Consider the following 21,288-nt stretch of genomic DNA (forward strand, 5'->3'; position numbering starts at 1 on the left):
TAGTATTTCTGGATAGAAGGGACTCTCATACTAGTTAGTGTGAAGACCAACAATAATAATACAGTAATAATAGCTCACATTCGCAATATTGTACAATGATCAACTGTGGAAACTTGGCTTCTCTCAGCAATGCAATGATCTGGGACAATCCTGAAAGACTTGTGAAATCCTTGGAAATCTTGCTAAAAAACAGCTTGAGGGACTTGGAAAGGCTCCATTAGAAGATTTAATCTGAGCTGACTCTTCTGGGAAGTTAGGGAAACTAAGAGGAGGAAGTGAGAAGAGAGAGCATTTTAAGAATGAGGACCCCTAGAGCCACATTGTAAGGTTGATAAGGCATATCTCCAGCCCATTTTACAGATCAGATAATAAATGCAGAAAAGTTTAAGCAATCTGTCTGAACTGAGAAGGGAAGTGAGAGGAGGGAAGGATTAAGAATAGAAGTTAGTATTTCCTGCCTCCTAATTCCATGACAACATAATTTTTTTTTTCAAAATTCCATTTTTAGGACTAAGGAAGTGGTATGGTGTGGTAGAATAAGCACTGGACTTGGAATCAATCAATAAAATCAAACAATCAAACATTTATTAAGCATCTACTAAGTGCCAGGCACTGGGCTAAACAGTGAAATAGGAAGGCATTGGCTTGGATCCCAGTTCTGCTACTTTGTTGAGCCACATAACTTAGTTCCTTAATCCATAACTCACATTACATGTTGTAATACTATATGAGGTTTTTGCTTAAGCCTGGTTGTCCCTATCTCACCCAGGCTAGGAATGCTGTGGTGACTCATGAGCCTGATTCTTTTATTGATCTACCTGGGAGCTATGACTTATCCTTTGACACCCCAGTGGTCACTCATGTTTGTGTCATTTATTTGGTTGACTTTAGCCCTGCCTTTATTCAAGTGACCCACCGTTTTCAACTTTCCCAAAAGCAGGAACTACAAGCTTGCACCATCAGGCCCACCTATAAAATATAATATGAATGTGAGATATAAATTATAAGAAAACATGGATTTATAACAACAATTATTTTAAAAATAGACCCCCCACACACACAAACAAACAAACAAAATTCTACAAATCAACAAATATTTCAAGATATGTCCTAGGGAAACATCCAAACTAATCACTATACAATTTTTTATTTAGCCATTTATTTGGTTAACTATTTCCCAGTTACATGTAAAAAAATTTGAAAAATCAAATTTTTAAATCTTGAGTTCTAAATTCTCTCCCTACTTCAAACCCTGCTCCACTGCCTGAGAAAGCAAAGCAATTTGATATCGATAATATATGTGAAGTCATGCAAAACATATTTCCATATTAGTTATTCAAATTAATCACTATTACAAATCTATGGTCTAGTCAATTGCCCCACCCAAACTCCTTTCACAATAACCTTTGTTGGGACATAACTATTTGGCTCCATGGTAATGGCTTTGGCCAAGTGTATGAGATTAGTCCAACTATGCCCTCCTCCCCATTCAGTACAGTCTCTGTTCACAGAGGTCTGGACAGGTCAAACATTTCTTTTGTTTTACCAAGCATCTGCTTTTTTACAGAATTATGTTCATGACTTAAGGTGAAATATATTTGTATTTTCCACACCTATGGGTATATTTTTGTATAACGGTTATAGATGGCCAGAATTCTGGGTACTTCATGATCCAGAATGAATCAAAGATTCATTTACATTCAATTTAGGAATATATTATTACAAATTATACAAATATATTTCTAGCAAGATTTTCTTTGAAAAACAAACTTCAATTGATAGTGTTCCACACCCATAGTTTCTAACTCTGCAAAGAAGGGAGTTGCGGAGTTGCATTTTCTCAACTCTTCTACAGGGCCATGCTTATTGATTATTATAATTATAGGCTATCTGGTTTTGCATTTGTTTGTTATTCCTATTAATGCTATTGAACTCATGTATAGTTTTACTGAAATTTACTTCCTTATATAAGTTCATACAAATTATCTCATGCTTCTCTGAATTCTTCATTGTTTCTTACAATGCAGTAACGTAACATTGTATTCAAATAGCATAATTTCTTTATCCATTCCCCAATAAGAAAATTTTTCAATTGCAACAATTGAAAAAAGAAAAAAAACTTTTTCTACTTAAAAATATTTAGTTAGGGGGCAGCTGGGTAGCTCAGTGGATTGTGAGCCAGGCCCAGAGATGGGAGGTCATAGGCTCAAATCTGGCCTCAGACACTTCCCAGCTGTGTGACCCTGGGCAAGTCACTTACCCCCCATTGCCTAGCCTTTACCACTCTTCTGCCTTGGAACCAATACCCAGTATTGATTCAAGACAAAAGGTAAGGGTTTAAAAAAATATATTTGGTTAACCCTCCCAAAATGAACTAGAATATTTCATTTCCCAAGGAATATAGTTAATTTTAACTATATATGTGGTTGTTTGATTTTGTTGTGATGGAGAAAAGGACTTAGAAGTTTAGACACTCTTAATCGCCGCCGCCATTTTGTCGGCAGGGATCCTATGCATGTGCGTGTATGTGTAGATGACTTAGAGTCCCATTTATGATTAAGAATAATTGAGGAAACAGAAAGAAAATGGATCTTTTTTGAGGAACAGAAAGAAATATTATATTTCAATTGTTAAATCCTGGATAGCCAGTCCTGTAGCATAGAGACAGTTTGCTGTGGAATGGAAAGGCCTTTCATCGCTCATATAGTCATATTTTAGTTCTACAAGAAGCTTAGCATAACTGGGTCCCACTGGTAGATAACATTTTTTGAAATATCACTAATGACCTAGTTCTTGTAAGAACCCATATTAAAGAGATTATCTCCTGACTGACTTTCCCCAAGAAAACACAATCAAGAAATGTCACGATTCGGACATTCATTGTCCACTCCTACCTTACCCACACTCTGAAGCTTGGCGCTGAAGTCTTGTCTATGTACCACTCTTAGGCTGTAAGTCATTCCCGAGTTTTGTGTTGAGCACTGTGAGAGTCCTATGATCAGCAATCTGAATGTATAACTCCAGAATAATATTTAGATTCAAGTAATATTTTCTTCACTGGACTATAGATTTTTCAGCTGCTTGGATTTCACTATTTTGTTTTGTTTTTTAATAAAGATTTCCCTTATTCTTATAAAATGATTTTTACCTTGCTGTTACGGAAGTCAAGTTCATATTAGTAATAGCCATTTACATTCTTTGTTGATCAATAATAAATTAAAATGATCTCTATTGACCAATAAAAGTGAAAATTTTTATTGCTATCTTTTGTTTTTGTATCACTTTCATTTCAGAATATCTCTTTCTTTCCTTTACGCAGAGAACCTCCTTTGTGACAAAGAATAAAAAAGAAATTAAAAAGTTTAGCAACACCAGACTAAAGTCTGATGGTATATCCAATATTCACAATCATTTTCCCCTGCCTCTGCAAAGAAGGGAGAGAAATCATTTTTTTTTAGCACATCTGGGTCCCACTTTGGTCATTATAAAGAAGGTGAAGAAGACCTGACTGCAGCCAGACCTACAAAGACCCCCTATTGGCTGAAATAGCCCAAATACTTTGCTGAAGAGGGCACTAATGGCTACTTGAGTTATATGTGTGTGTGTGTGTGTGTGTGTGTGTGTGTGTGTGAGTTGTCTGAATTCTGGGGATTGGTATGAAAAGTCCTTCAGAGAATATTTTCAGACACCATTACTTCTCCAAACACTCCTCTGAAGGTTTGTTTAATGATTACAACATGCCTGATGCTCTGCCTGAAGAAGCATCTCCATAGCCTCCTTCAGATTGCTGAGCTTTTTCAACATCTAGAAGTAATGGCAAGACAGTCACTTCTGGTTCTCTTTCTGCTCCTTTCAAGAGATCATTCAAGGAACAATGGAAAGATGTGCTGTGGTTGTATAGCAAGTTACCAAAAACATATTTCTTGCAGGAAGTCAACAGATAAAAGACAAAGTTAAAGGGCTTTGTGGCTAGAAGAGAGGTCTTAAAAAATAATACAGAGAGGGCAGCTAGGTAGCATAGTGCAGAGTGCCATGCTTGGAATTGAGAGGACCTGAGACAGCTATATCATCCTGGGCAAGTCACTTAACCCTGTTTGCCTTGGTTTCCTCATCTACAAAATGAGCTGGAGAAGAAAATGGCAAACCACCTCAGAACCTTTGCCAAGAAAATCCCACATGGGGTCATGAAGAGTCAGAAATGACTGAAAAACAACTGAACAACAGGCTTAGTCACTGGAGATTCAAAGATAAGGCAGCTCTGCCCTCAAGGAGATTCCATGCAATCAGGGGTGGTAACATATACAGGATCATAAAATCGTAGATTTTATGCCTATTCAAGTGTCATCAATTTCCACCCTCTCATTTTAAAATTGAGGGAAATGAGTCTTGAAGTTGGTAAGTGACTTGGCCCAATGGCATCAGCACAAGATTGCAAACCAGGTCTTCGGGACTTCAAGTCCAGTATGTTAAGCGCTAGATTACACTCTGTCACGTAAAATATACATAAAATAAATTCAAGGTAATTTGTTGGGTTTATTAAAAGGCTTCATATAGAAGCTGATCCTTGAGCTGAGTCTTGATGGAAATAAGGAATCCTAAAGCATGAGGCTGTGGAGGAATGGGGGGACAGCGAGCGAAGAATGTGCGAAGAAATCACCCAAGTCGGAATGGAGAGCTGTGGTTAATGAATGGTAAAACCCTTAAGGAAGATTAGGAAATCGGGTTTGGAAGGGTGGGGAAAACCCCCAAACAGGACTTTGGAGTGCATCCTAAAGGCAACGGAGAACGACTGAAGTTTGAGTAAGGCATCTTTCGCAGAGTCGCTCTAGCAGTTGTGTGGAGATTGGATAGGGAGTTGGGAGAGGTTTGTGGCAAGGAGGACAATTAAGAGGTGACCGAAATAGTCCAGATGAGGAGGTCAGAGACCCAAATCTTTGAGTTCTTGTCCTGTAAACTGAGGGAAGGAAATTTTTAAAAATTATTAAAAAAAATTTTTTTTTACCAATTTCATGTAATAAATATCAGCGCTCTACCGTATTACTCTATAAACAATGTTTGAACTCATTGGCAGGGAAGTAGAAGGCTCTGGGAATGAAGCTGTTGCCAGACTAGAGATGTGGTGATTATTAGCTAATAATAACAATAATAATTGGCATTTCTAGATTACTTTAAGGTTTGCAAAACGCTTTACATCCTTTATCCTTTCAGCTTCACAACACTGCTGGGAGAGGAATAGGGAGGAGTTGAGAACCCTGATACTGTGACCATACCTGACTGGAAGGGTATTATTAGTACCCCATAAATAAATAATGTGAATTTTTAAGCCCTTATCTTTCATCTTAGAATCAATACTGTGTATTGGCTCCAAGGCAGAGGAGCGGTAAGGACTCACCATCACACAGCTAAGTGTCTGAAGTTAGATTTGAACCCAGGATCTCCTATCTCTATGCCTGGCCCTCAATCCACTGAGCCATCTAGCTGCCTCAATAATGTGAATTTATCATTCATTTGATTAACTCTTTTACTGAGACCATGGGAAAGGATTAAATACACATTTACCATGGTAGAAAATTGCAGTGAATGTTAGGATTTATGGAAATAATTTTGTTTTGTGCTTTTAAAACGCTTTCAAATTTATACCTAGTATCTGATATAATTTTTAATATTTAAATTTTGTTTATGTGCATGCCATACCCCCTGCATTAGAATGTAAATTTTCTGATCACATGTCTTGTGCTCATTTTTCATTTTTGGAATCACGATCACCTAGCACAGGGCTAGCACAAGGTAGGCCATTTAATGTTTATTGAACTGAATTTACACATTGCTTCTCTGGGACACATGGCTCTTACTGAGTGCTCCTGACCTCGCAAACCTCCCCACTTTACCTTGTATTTATTTTGTATGTATTATATATACATTTATATACTTATAAATACAAGCATACCTCATTTTATTGTGCTTCACCTTATTGCTCTTCGCAATTTTAAAATTTAATTGCATTTTTTACAGATTGAAGGCTTATGGCAACTTTGCATTGAGCAAGTTAGTCAGTGCCATTTTTCCAACAGCATGTGCTCACATCGTGTCCCTGGGCAACATTTTGATAATTCTAAGAAAATTTCAAACTTTTTCTTCATCATTATTATATATTTTATGGTGATCCATGATCAGTGGTTTTTTATGTTATTATGTAATTGGTTTTGGGGGCCACAAACTGCACCATATGATGGCAAACTTAGTAAATATTGTGTGATTCTCCTCAGGCCTCTCTATTTTCTGAAACACAGCAATATTTAAATTAGGTCAATTAATAAACTCACAACAGTCACTAAATGTTCAAATGAAAGGAATATTCAATTAATGTGGCAAACTTCATTGTCATTTTACTTTAAGAAATTGCCATAGCTGGGAGCAGCTGGGTGGCTCAGTGGATTGAGAGCCAGGCCCAGAGATGGGAGGTCCTGGGTTCAAATATGGCTTCAGACACTTCTCAGCTGTGTCACTTGACCCCCATTGCCCAGCCCTTACCACTCTTCTGCCTTGGAGCCAATACACAATATTGATTCCAAGATGGAAGGTAAGGGTCTAAAATTTTTTTTCAAAAGAAGGAAATTGCCATAGTCACCCCAACTTCAGCAACCGCCACCCTAATCAGTCATCAGCCATCAAACTGTAGCAAAAAGATTATGACTTGCTGAAGGCTCAGATAGTGGTTAGCATTTTTTTTAGCAATAAAGAATTGTTAAATTATGGTTTATAAATCATTTTTTTAGATCTGATATTATTACACACTTAATAGACTATAATGTAATTATATATATATGTGTGTATATATATATATATATAGTGCAAATGTAAATTTTATATGTACCAAGAAACCAACAAATTTATGTGATTCTTGTTTTATTATGGTTGTCTGGAATTGAATCTGTAATATCTCCAAGGGATGCCTGTATACATGCAACATGCATGCTATGTCCCTTGTTAGGATGTAAGCTCCTTGCAGGCAAAACTTATTTATTTCATGGTGCTTAGCAGTGTCTGTCATGTGGTAGGTACTTAATAAATGCTTGTTGATTTCTTAATTTATGCCTTTTTATGACAAACTGGCTTTGTCAATCAAATACTAGAGTTCTTGGTTCTGTGTCACCGATCTCTTGGGAACTTTTTTCCTTCTTTGATCCTTGTGTTAAAAACCTTCCACAACTTTCTCCAGAAGACAGATAGTTCCATTTCTTGACTAGTTCAAGGACTGGGGATGAGTTTGCTTTGTTGTTAACCATTAGAATATCATCCGCCCAACTTGGATGAAGCTTTGTTTGATCCTAGAAACATTCATCAGAAAAGCAGAAATGGTTAATTGGATCCAATTCTCTAGTTTCTCAGGATTTTTCTCCTGAAAAGGAGGTGGGTAACTGGGTAAAGAAAGGACACAACGGTTCTCCTCATCTTTCTGTTTCTTGCATTTCTCACATTTGTGACTGAGAGATCTTGCAGCCCCCTTCTTTCCCCTTCCTTCCCCCAGCTGCCTCCCACCCTACCCCCACTTCTCGAAGCTGAAGCAGACTACCAATCTGAAAAAGCTGCCTCACACACCCAGTTTCTATCAGATCTTTTTCGGTTGGTATCTGACTTGTGCCTTGGCTTTTGATCACTGGGCTGTTTTAAAGATCAAATCAGACAACCCGTGCTTCTTCATAGGTCATGTGTGAGCACACTAGTGGGAAAACTGATCAGTACTTCCACTAGTGGGTGGGAGGGGGGTGAAATTACAGCTCAGGTGTGATCTGGGACAATGGTATTGCTGCAACCTGGCTGAGGTTGAGTAAGTGACTCAAATGTAGAGCTAAGACAACCAAACCACATGCCGTCTGCCGTTCCATTGCCTTCCTCCATGTTCTATAGAAAGACTCAGTGGTAAAGGGGCTAGCATGCTGGTCAATCAGTATCAGAAAGTCTAGAATTCAAGTCCTGCCTCTCAAACATGGTGGCTGAGCAACTCTGAGCAAATCATTGGCAGTGCCTCTCACTTCCCCCAGACAATTCTCTAAGACTAACCATCAGTCACAGAACAGGTACTCATCCGCTTGGGTCAAGGGAGTTTTCTCATTGGAACTTCCCTCTATCAGTAATATTACAAGATCAGTCCAACCCCCACCCCACCCCCTCAGTGCAATATGCATTCATGCAATAACCTCAAAGTCTTGTCCAACACTGGACCAAACAGATCCGAAAAATAAAAAAGAAAGCATTGTAAAATCTTCTCTTCTGCTTCTGTTCTAGGAAGAAGACTAGGATCCACCGGACATTAAGTGGGCAGTACCCACCTTAAAAAAGGGATTTAGAATTCCACAAAGTGGTGAGATTATGAAAAGAGATCTCTCACCCTGCCTTCCCATCCATCCCCAATGAATGGCGAGTGCTCCTACAGCCTCCTGAGGCGTACGCTGCTCCAGGATTGATACCATTACCTGGGAACAAGACTCAGCAAGATGCTTAACTCCATCAAATGTGTGTTGGTTGGGGATGCAGCCGTGGGGAAAACAGCCCTCTTGGTGCGCTTCACATCAGAGACATTCCCTGACATGTACAAGCCCACGGTGTATGAGAATGCGGGGGTTGACGTCTTCATGGATGGTATCCAGATCAGTCTGGGCCTTTGGGACACAGCAGGTAATGATGCCTTCAAAAGCATCCGTCCCCTCTCCTACCAGCAGGCAGATGTGGTGCTCATGTGCTATTCGGTGGCCAACCATAACTCCTTCTTGAGCCTGAGGAACAAATGGATTGCTGAGATCCGGAGCAACTTGCCCTGCACCCCAGTTTTGGTGGTGGCCACACAGACTGACCAGAGGGAAATGGGGCCCCACAGGGCCTCCTGTATAAACGCAGTGGATGGGAAACGGTTGGCCCAGGAGGTGAAAGCCAAGGGCTATCTAGAGTGCTCAGCTCTTTGCAACCGAGGGGTACAGCAGGTATTTGAATGTGCTGTTAGGACTGCAGTTAATCACGCTAGGAAGAGAAGTAGGAGGAAACTCTTCTCCATTAATGACTGCAAGATCTTCTAAACCTTCCAGACAGACTCAATCCCATAATTCATCCCAACAGGAGACCATTGACTAGGTTGGGGGTGATGGGACTGGCCTTGTGCATTCCTGTTCCATGTGGACACTTTGTATAGATTGATTTTCACTAGAAACTTTGGCCTATGGAAGTTTTACTGAAGTACACCCTACACATGAACCATTTTTGAGGACTTCATCTGATCACCACCTATCCAGGGGCCTTAAATAGATGGGGTTTTTTTCTGTACTTTATATCTGTTTTTATTCTTTTATTTAAGTATACAAGGACTCTGGGTTTTGCTAGACTCTCTACCATGACTTTGGATACCAAACTGAGTTTTCCACAGAACTCCATATTTAAAGACTATTTTATTTAAAAACAAAACCAAAGGAAAAACATTTAGCTCTTTGTAGCTCATTTCCACATCGTACATTCCCCCCTTCTCCCACTTAATCACCAACACAAACTGCTAAAAAAAAAAACATCACCAAAATAACTAAATAGCTTCTTGGAGCTTAATCTTGTGTTAGTAGTAAAAAATTTTTATGTCACTGGAATTTTGTTGAAACCACTTACCAACTGTTTTTTTTTTAAACAAAACAGGTAATTAAACTCAAAAGAGCAATGAACTAATTATAACATCTAATTTCCCAGGCATTTATCTTGCTTTGAACTTGCATAACAAAATATAGTTTAATTATCTTGAATGCTTTCAAAATGATTTACAATTTTAGAAACCAGTTATTTGTTGATACTTCCTTTCCTTAGTACATTAAAAAAAATTGTGCATGGGGAGGCAAGGTGACTCAGTGGATTGAGAGTCAGGCCTAGATATAGGAGAGACTGGGTTCAAATATGACCTCTGACACTTCCTAGCTATGTGACCCTGGGAAAGTCATTTAACCCCAAATGTCTAGCCCTTACCACTCTTCTGCCTTGGAATCAATATTGGTTCGAGGAAGGAAAGTAAGGGTTTAAAAGAAAAACTGCACAACACAATGCCCTCTGTCATCAAAGTGCCTTACATAAAGTAGGTACTTAATAAATATTTGTTGACTGAATTTCCAGTTACTTATATATAATCCAACTGTGATTATCACAACAGTCCCAAAAGAAAATGACTTGTTTTTGCGTTGTTTTTTTTTTCCCAGAGGAAGGGACTGTAAGGGTTTGGGACCTTACAGGAAACAGAAACCTCCCTTGATACTTTAGTTACTGTTTATTTTCTCCCCTTGAGTGTTTTCAGTTCCTTATGTGCTGAAGAGCTATTGTAGTATTGAAATGAATAACATTTAGCACAAATGCATTTTCATTGCAGCTCTTTCCTTGAGCTGTCAAGATAACAAAAGCATGTCGAGATATTGAAAAAACTTTGCCTTTTCTTTTTAATGCTCCCCTAAGTATTGTTTTCCACCAGGTTTAAATGTATAGGGATTTCAGGGAGCATTCACATGGAAATGCCCCAAATCAATATGGTGGCACCAGTGAGTAGGTGCAAGAAAGCCAGGGAGCATCTGGGATAAGCTAGCTGGGCTTCAAGACAAAGTTATCTGGACAGATAGCAAATCACTAGAAAATAATAACAATAACATCCTATCGAGTGGCTATGGTGCTGAAAGAGTTAATCCTGTAAGCTGAATGTGACTATTGTGTTGTGTTGTGAGCAACAAACTATGAAGCTGAGTGCCTGTTTACCAACTTCTTGAATAAAATTTACAACCAAGTAAGTCCGTTGTGCATTTGATGATCGGGATCATTACTGTACTGTGCGGTAATTAGGTATCAATGACAAGCTGTTCACATGAATAGCTGTAATAAGTGCAGTTTTTACACAGCCAATATTTTTTGTTTTGTCACTTTCTTGGTAACTATGACCAACAAATGTCCAGTTCACTTTGATAGGACTTATCACTGCACTTAATAAATGCTTTTTTCATTCATACATTCACTCAATTCAATTCATTCATTCATTCATTCATTCATTCATTCATTCATTCATTCATTCATCACTGTGGTCCATGACATAAACAGCAAAGGTCTTGAATCCTGCTCCCTAATACCTGAGGTCCCATTGCTCATGACATTTCCCTTCCCTTCTCCCCTAGTCTTGAGACAGAGGTTTTATGATCTGTATATCATCCCTTTCCTCTCTAGTTCTCCTGTTCCCCATTTGATGTAGCCTTGAGCATCTCTCCCATTGGCTGTTTTAGGTCCTTGGAATCTGGAGGCAGAAGAAAATTGTGTCCTTTGAGGCTGTGAGTGATAGCATGAGAGATATGGTACATGCCTGAATCAGGCTAGGTTGATGGCAGCAGCATAGTTGGAGAGGAAAGAAAAATAGACTCATCTTCAAAAGACTTTGTGTCTTTTTGGCTACAAAAATAGTTAGGGAAGGGGGAGGGGAGAGAAGTGAACCAGTTCTGGCATCCTACTGTCCCTTCTTTGCCAGCTACCCAAAGTCCTTGAAGATGAGGAAAGGGCTTTATAAACTTTAAAGGGTAATGTTAAGCATGAACATAATTTCTAACTGAAAATTCTACAATTTATGCTTTTTCAGCCATAAAATGTTCACTGAAGTCTTATATGTCAATCACTTGCCCTTATTTTCTGTACTCCCTGATTGTAACTGACTGCTGACTATCATCTTACAAAAGGCAAATGAGAAAAAATGCAGGAAGAGAGTTTTCATGCCCAGATTACTTATCCTTAGTGATCGCTTATTAGAGAGGCAATACAGCAGAATGGAAAGAGGAGTAATTCTAGAATCAGAACAATGGGTTCAAATCCTGCCTCTGGTATGTGCTTTGTAGACTTAGTCAAGTCATTTTTTTTTAACCCATACCTTCCATTTGGGAATCAATACTATGTATTGGTTCTAAGGCAGAAGAGTGGTAAGGGATAGGCAATGGGGGTCACACAGGTGGGAAGTGTCTGAGGCCAGATTTGAACCCAGGACCTCCTGTCTCTAGGCCTGGCTCTCAATCCACTGAGCTACCCAGCTGCCCCCCTTAATCAAGTCTTAATCTCTCCGGACTTCAGTTCCTATATCTGAAAATGAAAGAGTTGAACTAGATGACCTTTAAAGTCCCTTCTAGCTTGAGATCTATGACTTAAAAGTTTCTCTCTACTTGTCACTTGTGGGAGAGAGATATACAAAGGAAGTTCATCCAGCTCTTAGGAGTGATAATAATTGATTTAGCCAATGGAGCTTGCTACAAGGAATCTGGTAAACAAGTGTATTTTCACATGTCATAGACACATGCTGAGGCATTACAAAGCAAAAGATATCACCATAAAGTATATAGCTCTGAATAAAGAAGAGAGCACCGTATTTGGAGTCAGAGGACCTGCATTTAAATCTTGTCTTTGTCACATTGCTTTTTGTGTGACCTTGTGCAAGTCATTTAACCTAAATCCCAGGTGCCCCATGAGAGGGTTAGGATTGCCTGATGTCAGTCTCTTTTAGCTCTAATTTCTAATATCCTGTCATATATGATCTTATGGGGCTAGTCAAGGAAGACTTCATGGAGCAGAGGCATCTGGGAATTAATCTTACATCTATTCTTCAAGGACTAGGAAGCTTGGATGACTGTTCATATACTGGGACAAAAGAGCCAAAAAATTCAAAGAGAATAAGAATGACCTAGTTTTTACATAAGTCATCTAAAAGCTCTAATAGCCTGAGTACCAGTGAATACTTTTTGTGCTAGAACAGGTGGCTCATGCCCTTTTAAGAATGATGTCACTCCGGGGCAGCTGGGTGGCTCAGTGGGTTGAGAGCCAGGCCCAGAGATGGGAGGTCCTGGGTTCAAATCTGACCTCAGACACTTCCTAGCTGTATGACCCTGGGCAAGTCACTTGACCCCTATTACCTATCCCTTACCACTCTTCTGCCTTAGAACCAATACACAGTATTGATTCTAAGACAAAGGTAAGGGTTTAAAAAAAATGATGTAACTAGTGATCCTCAAGGAGCCAGCTGATTGTACTGAAGAACCAAAGCAAAAATCTAGGCCAGCTTCTTTTGGTGGGTGCCTGGCTTCAAATGTTTTAGTAAACAAAATGAATTAAAAAATCACCAAGTAATGAATAAGAATGGGATGTTGTTAGGGGCTGATCTATCGCAAGTGGTTTTTTACTCTGTACAAAAGGAAGGAAATGACTAGAAATAAGTGTCTCTGCATAGACTGTGCTTGCCTGTAGTGCCATTCAGAGCATTTCCAGGAACTCTGCCAGGTCTACCTTGAATCAACTGTACAGCCTAGAAAATAACTGGGTTTCTGGCATTTGAGAGCCAAACTCTTGGGTATATGTAAACTAATTTGCACTTTTATAAATGTGCTGTTTAAATAGAATTTGGTCCTGAGATCCAATATATCCACAGAGTATGTTGACAGTAAAAAGAGTGGGAGGAATGGCCATAGTTTTCAAGAACATCTCTGCTGTTAACAGATGAGTTATTGTTGATGTTTGGTCCTGTGTTTCCTAATGAGTTTTCCTTTGAAAGCATTCAGTGAATTATTTCAAGGCTCTCTAAATTCAGTCTTGTACTCTTGGCAAGATATTCAATCAGAACTCTTCCACTAGTTCCTTCCTTCCTCCTTCCCTCCCTTCTTCCCTCCTTTCCTTCTTCCCTCCCTCCTCCCTTCCCCCCTCTCTCTTCCTTCCTTCCTTCCTTCCTTCCTTCCTTCCTTCCTTCCTTCCTTCCTTCCTTCTTCCTTCCTTCCTTCCTTCCTTCCTTCCTTCCTTCCTTCCTTTCTCTCTTTCTTTCCTTTTTTCTTTCTTTCTCTTGCTTTCTTTTCCCTTCATCTTCTTCTGATTATGATCCTCAATTTGTCTATCATTTTAGACCTTATTAAGTGATATTACACCTGAGGCATGAAAGAAGGATAGTTGAATTACTTTGCTTATTGGAATACAGTTATTAAGCAAGGATACATGTTGATAGTTCTGATTCTAGTTTAGGTAAATCACTAAGACCTTCCTTTGTCAACTTTTTTTTTTTCATGGAGATGGTGCTTGGTGGTATGTAATGATCCAGGAGTCCATCATGTTGAAGAAGCCATTGATATGCTCTGTGTTGAATGGGTGTATATATAGTTATCAGTTATCACCAGTTCAAACCATCTGTTATTTATAGTGGGCTATGTTTTAGCTGCTTAGGTGGCTATTATTCATCAGTATCCCTAAACCCTCAATGGCTGTGATCCTCTCTATTCTAAAGCCCAAGAACTTCCCCCCTTGAAAATCTAGTTTGTACACCCAGAAACTCTTCTTCCTTTATAATGTGTATTGGCTTGTCCTGTATCTTACCACCGAAGTATTTCCAATCACAGAAAGGAAAATCAAGGTGTAGGGGGTTAAAGAATTCAATTTCCCCCAGGATTACATAACTTCTTAGAATAGAACCCAGATCTCCTGACTCCTAGCTCTGGGTTCTTTCCACTACACTAGGTTCTTTCCCCTGTACCAGCATTGGTGAAGTATTGGCACACATGCTAAGCTGATACTGGGGGAGCTGCACCGTTCTCCCTTTTCCCAGCTCCCCAGGACATTTTTGGCATGCCCCGCCCCTCTTTCTAGCCACCCAAAGTGAACACTTCTTCCCTCTACTCTCTGGGGTAATGTAGGGGCTCACAGGCAGCTTGAAGTTACAGTTTGGGCACACAAACTTGAAAACCTTTGCCAGTGCTACTCTATACCACCAGTGCTATGGAAAAGCAATAGCTTGATTGACTCTGTTCTAGGCACTTCATAGGATGAGTTAAGTAGACAAAGATGGCACCTCTGTGTGACAAATAATAGATAAATTGATACAGTTATCTGGATAATTCAGGTCTTGTGTGTTTATATATATGTGTGTGATTCTGTGCATGCATGTGTGTGTGTATGTGTGTATCTTTTAAATTTGTTTCATTTCTCCCTTGAGTTGAAGCTAAACTATAAGGCTTCTGGTAGAACAGGCATGGCAACTCTAAAGACAAAGAAAATTCCCTGGCATCCTCTATTATTTATTAGACTATACAATGTTAGAGTTGGAAAGATCCTTAGAGATTATCCAATCCAACTATCTCATTTTCCAGAAGAGGAAACAAAATACCAGGAAAACGAAATCATTTCCATAAGATCACATAGTTAACAGATCAAAGAGTAGACTATACACCTGATTTCTAGGACACTACAAGGGGTCCCCTTCTCTTTCATGAATTCTATATTCCAACTAAATAGATCTATTAATTGTATTTGAAACAAAGCATGCCTTCTCCTACCTCTGTGGCTCCACACATCCGCAATACCTGAAATACACTCCAGACTATCCTGCTCCCAACATTTGAATTAGAAAACTCACTTTATTTTTTGTTTTTTTATTTTATGATTACAAGTTTAAATGGTTGCACTTTGTTTGATAAGCCTGGGGTGAGAGTCTGTGGGAAGTGCACTTCAAAATATAATTAAAATAGTCAAGAAACAAATAGAAACCTCCCTAAAATGGCATCCTAAGAACAACAGGAAAATAGAACATAGAACATCTGGTGAGTAACCACTACTGCAACCTGCTATCTAATCACCTTAAAAAAGCAAATTGTATAGAGCCTGGAAAATCAGGGAGTTGGGATTTTAAGGGACTAATGTATGAGTTGGGGTATCCTCTCCATTCTACCCCTCACATTCTTCAACATTAAAATCTAGAAACCGGCCATGGCTTTACTCTATTGGTCTTTCAGGAGAGCTCATAAGATTAGAAGAGGGAATTGCTAGAGAAAGAGTGTTCTTTATGTAGTAGGGTTTTAATAAATGCTTATGGAACTGAATTTATATTGAATCCTTGTAAAGAGATCCCATAGCCATAACTAGTTAATGGTAACTTTGGGCTTTTTAACTGTTTATATTGATAAGTACTTTATATATATTTTCTGCCTAAATGGAGAACCTTAGTATTAAGATGGAGAAGCCCAATGATGTAATGGGAAGTAAACTCAATTCAGCCAAGAGACTTAGACAGTGGAATCTAAGTCACTTCCCTCTCTGGCCCTCAGTTCCTTTACCTATAAAGGGAAGTAGTTTGGCATCCTAGTGGTGTCCAACTCAAACAGAAATGAGAAAACCATACAGAAGGATCCCTGCAAGCCACATTTTGAGTCAGAAAGTCACATCTTAGGGGTCAGCTGGGTGGCTCAGTATATTGAGAGCCATGCCTAGAGGTGGGAGGTCCTAGGTTCAAATCTGACCTCAGATACTTCCTAGCTGTGTGACCCTGGGCAAGTCATTTAACCTCCATTCCCTAGCCTTTACCACTCTTCTGCCTCAGAACCAATATACAGTATTGACTCCAAGACGGAAGGTAAGAGTTATTTTTTTAAAAATCACATATTAACATTATCTGTGTTCCATTGGATTTTTATTTATTTTCTTAAGGATTTCCCAATTACATTCTAATCTGTGCTGGCAATATTGTGGGCCACCATGGGCCCAAAAGGTTTTCTATTTGCATCTCTTTTCACTAGGCCAACTCTCTTCTAACTCTAATATCTCTGTTGCCTTGATTTCCTTTCTATCATCTAATGAGCTCAAGTCTCTTCTCTTTTAAAAAGAATATAATTTTAGCTCTATAAAGTTACTTGAGATTAAGTGCTGTAGGAAAAATGCAGAAAAAGAAATACTAAGTCTAGAATCAAAAGACCTGGATTCAAATCTTGTCCCTCACTCCGGTTCTTTTCACCTTTGAGATCTTAGGCAAATCAATTCAACTCCCTCCATCTCAGTTTCTTCATCTGTAAAATAAAGGCATTAGAGTAAATAGCCTCTCTTTGGTCCTTTCCAGTTCTAAATCCAGATATTTTTCTGTGGCATAATTCTAGGGTTAGAACTTTGAATTAGTGGCTCAAAAGGAGAGAAATAAAACTAATTAGTTTTGAGAGATAGCCAGTGGAACAAAAGGATGATGTCACTTGACAAAGGAAGATGGAAGGTCATTTAGCCTCTAGGGGAAAAATAGTGCTTTTAAGTTTGGCTCATTTTTTATTCCTCAAAGAGAAATTCAAAAAGGTAGGGTTTTTTTTTTATCCCATCCCCCTCTGTCAAAAAGTCAAAACTAAAAAACTCCCCACAACCCCCTCCCCCCTCCGTGTAATTAGAATGTTGTACCCTAAAGACTCCATTTCCCAGAATTCTTTTTCTCTTCCCAAAATTCCTTTTTCTTTCATTCCCACGTTGTACCCTCACATGGTGTAAGTACGTTTCTGTGAACACCACCCACCCTCTCTGTCTGTCTGTCTCTGTCTCTGTCTCTGTCTCTGTCTCTGTCTCTGTCTCTGTCTCTGTCTCTCTCTCTCTCTCTTCCGGCTTTTGGCAGTCCCCACAACTCTCTCTTTGCTTAGGCTATCTTTTTCCTTTTTCTTCACATTATTATTAATACATTCTTACAAAAATAGAATACTTGAAGTATTTGGATATTAATTTTTAATCTTACACCCCAAACCAAGGGATCAACTTTAGTTTATTCCTGATAACAAAACTAAAGGCTCTTGTTGGGAGTATTTCCAAATCTACCTCAAATTTCTTATACAAAGGTAATGATAGGTCACATTTCTATAGTACTTACTCTATGCTAGACACTATACTAAGGGCTTTACAAATATGATCTCATTCCAGCCTCACAATAACCTTGGGAAGAAGATGCTAATATTGGGCCCATTTTGCAGGTGAGGAAATTAAGATATGCAGAGGTTAAGTGATTTGCCCAAGATCACAGAGCTGGCAAATATCTGAGAATGAATATAAACTCGGGCTTTCCTGATTCCAGGTCCACTGCTCCGTCTACTAGGACACTTAGCAGCTTTTATACAACCCGAATGAAAGATCACTTTTCAACATTCTAGCTATTGCCTAACAATCTGGACGTAGAGAAGAGACCGAAGGGAAAAGTACAGACACCATCACTGCCTCTTCAGTGAACCGCCCCTCTGATCCCCTACTTCCTCCCCAGGATCTGATAGCCCGCCGTATTCTTTCATTTTACTCGCCCGGGTTCTTTCTCTATGCAGATAGACGTACAACTGCCCAGAACTTCCCTTATTACAAAGAAACTGCCTGACTTCACAATCACAGCCACCAGCCCTCCTTACCACTTGAGAGATAAGAAGGATTTCTGTCTCTCCGATCCCTCCGATGTGATAATCATTGTGCAGAGCTTAGCGCAGTGTTTGGCACTGTGTAAGTGCTAGCTAGTTATGATTATCATAGTCATGTCCTTCACAGTGACTTCTTCACCCCCAAATCTTCTGGTGAGGACGGGGCTCCTTTCTGTTTGCCTAAAGCCTTGAGGCCCCGAAGGATTCAGGGTCCGGACTCCAGACAGTGGTTAGATCCCTGAGGGTTATGGGGGGCCAGGAGAAGGAGAGGAGCACTGTGGAGGAGAGCTGGCAAAAAGGGAGAGGAGAAGGGAGGAATGGCATCTAGCCTGCTTATAAAACTAAATATGGTTCTTCACGTTAATAGCTGAACAGAGAAAGGAATTAAAATGCTGTATTAAAAAAAAAATCACGAGTGGACCATAAAGTTGGGCAGAAACTGAAAATCTGCAAACTATTTAAAACCTGACTAATGCTGGCAGCAGATCCCAGGATAATAACCTGCCTAAAGCAGATCCTTGTAGCGGACTGGCAATTTTTAATCTGATCTCTGATGAATCTCATTGATTTTGGTGCCCTTGGGGCCCAGTTATGCAGCCAATTAAGTCATTTGGAATAGGGAGTTCATAAGAAGTCTCCTAAGATAGTCTAGAGACTTGTGAAGCAGCATGGGACAGTAGAAAGAAAAGGAGACTGGAGTCAGGGGTTCTAAGAACATCTCCTAACTGTTTTCTTATTTCTTGTGAGACTTTGGGTAAGTCATTTCTTTATGTGTCTCAATTGCTTCAGGGGGTTAAACTAAAATAGATGAGGGGTTCTTATCTTGTGGAGAAAGTCTTGGGAGGAGAGAGATCCATGGATAGATTTCAGGGGATCATGAATTCATATGGAAAAATACATCTTTATTTTTTGCTAACCTTTAGTTTTATTAATATTATATATTTTATTATTTAAAAACATTATTTTGAGAAGGGGTTTATAAAGCTTTCCGAGAAGATCAAAGGGGATTGGCAACACACAAAAATAGTTTAAGAACCCTTGAAGATGATCTCTAAGGCCTCTTTTAGGTCTGGACCTATGATCCTCAGTGATAGAAACAGTCATTTGGGGTTGGGAGCACTCTAAGAATAGCAGACTGGAAACAAGATTAGGAAAGTTTCATTTATTAAGGTCTTACATGTTTCCCACCATTTCAAAGTTAATACAAAAGAGCCCAGTGCATTGAAGTGTGGTGTCAAACCATAATGCAAGACTAAGAAAAGCACAGTAAAAATGGTTTAGAGCTAAATAAAGTTTGAGACGTGCCCAAGCAGGAAAGAATGTAGTACAAAGAGACCCACATACATGGGAGGAAAGTTATCAGGAAGACAGATAGTAATAACAGGTGTTGTGATACTGGGAACCAACCAAGCTATTGCAACGCACCATCTGTGGATGGAATCAAATAGCTCCTGTGGTTTTGATTTTGTAGATGCTACTGCTGTATGGGCTAGTGGCTGACCTTTCATATCTCATGTCTGCCCAGTATGCAGCCCTCCCTTCGCTGTGCTTGAAGAAGAATGGTGGAGAGTTGGATGGTTTTAGTTCCTTTTAGTGATTTAGTAGAAATATCTATGGAGTCCGCCAAGTCCTGGGTCCTCATCTCCTTCTGTCCTGTTTCACAGTTTGAACACATCAGTTCCCATGGATTCAGTTATCATGTCCGTGCAGGTGACTGTCAGATCTACTTATTTAACCCTAACTTCTTTCCTGATCTCAAGTCTTATATGAGGAAGGAAGTTAAGGTTACATAAGAAGATCTATCTCTTAGTTTCCCTGGCTTCCTCCAAATAGTAGGTAAAAGCTCATGTTCCACAGGAAGCCTTTACCAATTTCTTTTAATGCTAGTGCCTTCTCTCTTTTGATTAATGACAGTTTATCCCACATATATCTTGTTTATACATAGTTGTAATGTTTCACCATTACACATGATCTTGAGAGCAAATGCTTTTTATTTGCCTTTCTTGGTTTCACCATTGCTTAACATAGTACCTGAAATATATGGGCACTTAAATGCTTGTTGAATGACTGGTCTCTCTGAATTTAGCTTTTTTTTTTCTAGTATTGAATTGATATTCATAAACCACATTTGACCATGTCACTTCTCCCTTCAAGAAGTTTCAGTGGTTAACAAACTTCAGGACATATTGGATTTTATTACTGGGTTCTCTCCCCTGTTCTATTAATCTATTTTTCTCCCTATTATCAAACAATTTTTATTGCTTTATAGTATTTTTAATCAAATATAGAATATTTGAATCCTGTAAATTTTCTTTTTCTTTCTTCTTTCTTTCTTTCTTTCTCTCTTTCTTTTTCCTCTCTTTCTTTCTTTCTTTCTTTCTTTCTTTCTTTCTTTCTTTCTTTCTTTCTTTCTTTCTTTCTTTCTTTCTTTCTTTCTTTCTTTCTTTCTTTCTTTCTTTCTTTCTTTCTTTCTTTCTTTCTTTCTTTCTTTCTTTCTTTCTTTCTTTCTTTCTTTCTTTCTTTCTTTCTTTCTTTCTTTCTTTCTTTCTTTCTTCCTTCCTTCCTTTCTTCCTTTCTTCCTTCCTTCCTTCCTTTCTTTCCTACAGAAAAAATCATGGAGGAATAAAGTGAAGAATATTATGCTTCAATCTGTATTTGTCCTCTGTCAGTTCTTTCCATGGATATCCTTTTTTGTCCAGTGGAGTTGTCCCAGATCTTTGCACTGCTGATAATAGTTCATTCATTCACAGTTGATCATTATGCATTATTGCTGTTATTGGGTATAGTGGACAATAGTTTTCTGGTCCTGCTTACTGCACTTTGCATCACTTCATATAAGACTTTCCAGGTTGTTTTTTGTGATCTCCTTCTTTCTTTTTTTTTTTTTAAATGGCATAATATACTATATCTTTTTCAGCCATTCCCCATTTGATGGGCAGTCCTTCACTTCCAGTTTTTTGCCACTACAAAAAGAGCTGCTATAAATATTTTTGCACAGATAGGTCCTTTTTCTCCATCTCTGATCCCTTTGGGCCATAAATTGCTCTCTGGAATGGTTGGATCAGTCCACAGCTCCACTAATAGTTTA

The 21,288-nt window shown here is 38.9% G+C and overlaps 1 protein-coding gene across 1 annotated transcript in view; it reads left to right on the top strand.

Annotated features, from left to right (window-relative positions):
- The window catches only part of RHOH (ras homolog family member H), a 36,178-nt gene extending 25,390 nt beyond the window's left edge, over positions 1-10,788 (top strand). The window contains exon 2 of the mRNA XM_007496541.2: positions 8,287-10,788. Within this exon, the coding sequence (XP_007496603.1) occupies positions 8,496-9,071 (576 nt within the window). The 5' untranslated portion in view covers positions 8,287-8,495 and the 3' untranslated portion in view covers positions 9,072-10,788. The remainder of the gene's footprint in view (positions 1-8,286) is intronic.
- The last annotated feature ends 10,500 nt before the right edge of the window (positions 10,789-21,288 follow it).

This window comes from Monodelphis domestica, chromosome 6, assembly GCF_027887165.1.
Source record: "Monodelphis domestica isolate mMonDom1 chromosome 6, mMonDom1.pri, whole genome shotgun sequence".
Classification (NCBI taxonomy): domain Eukaryota; kingdom Metazoa; phylum Chordata; class Mammalia; order Didelphimorphia; family Didelphidae; genus Monodelphis; species Monodelphis domestica.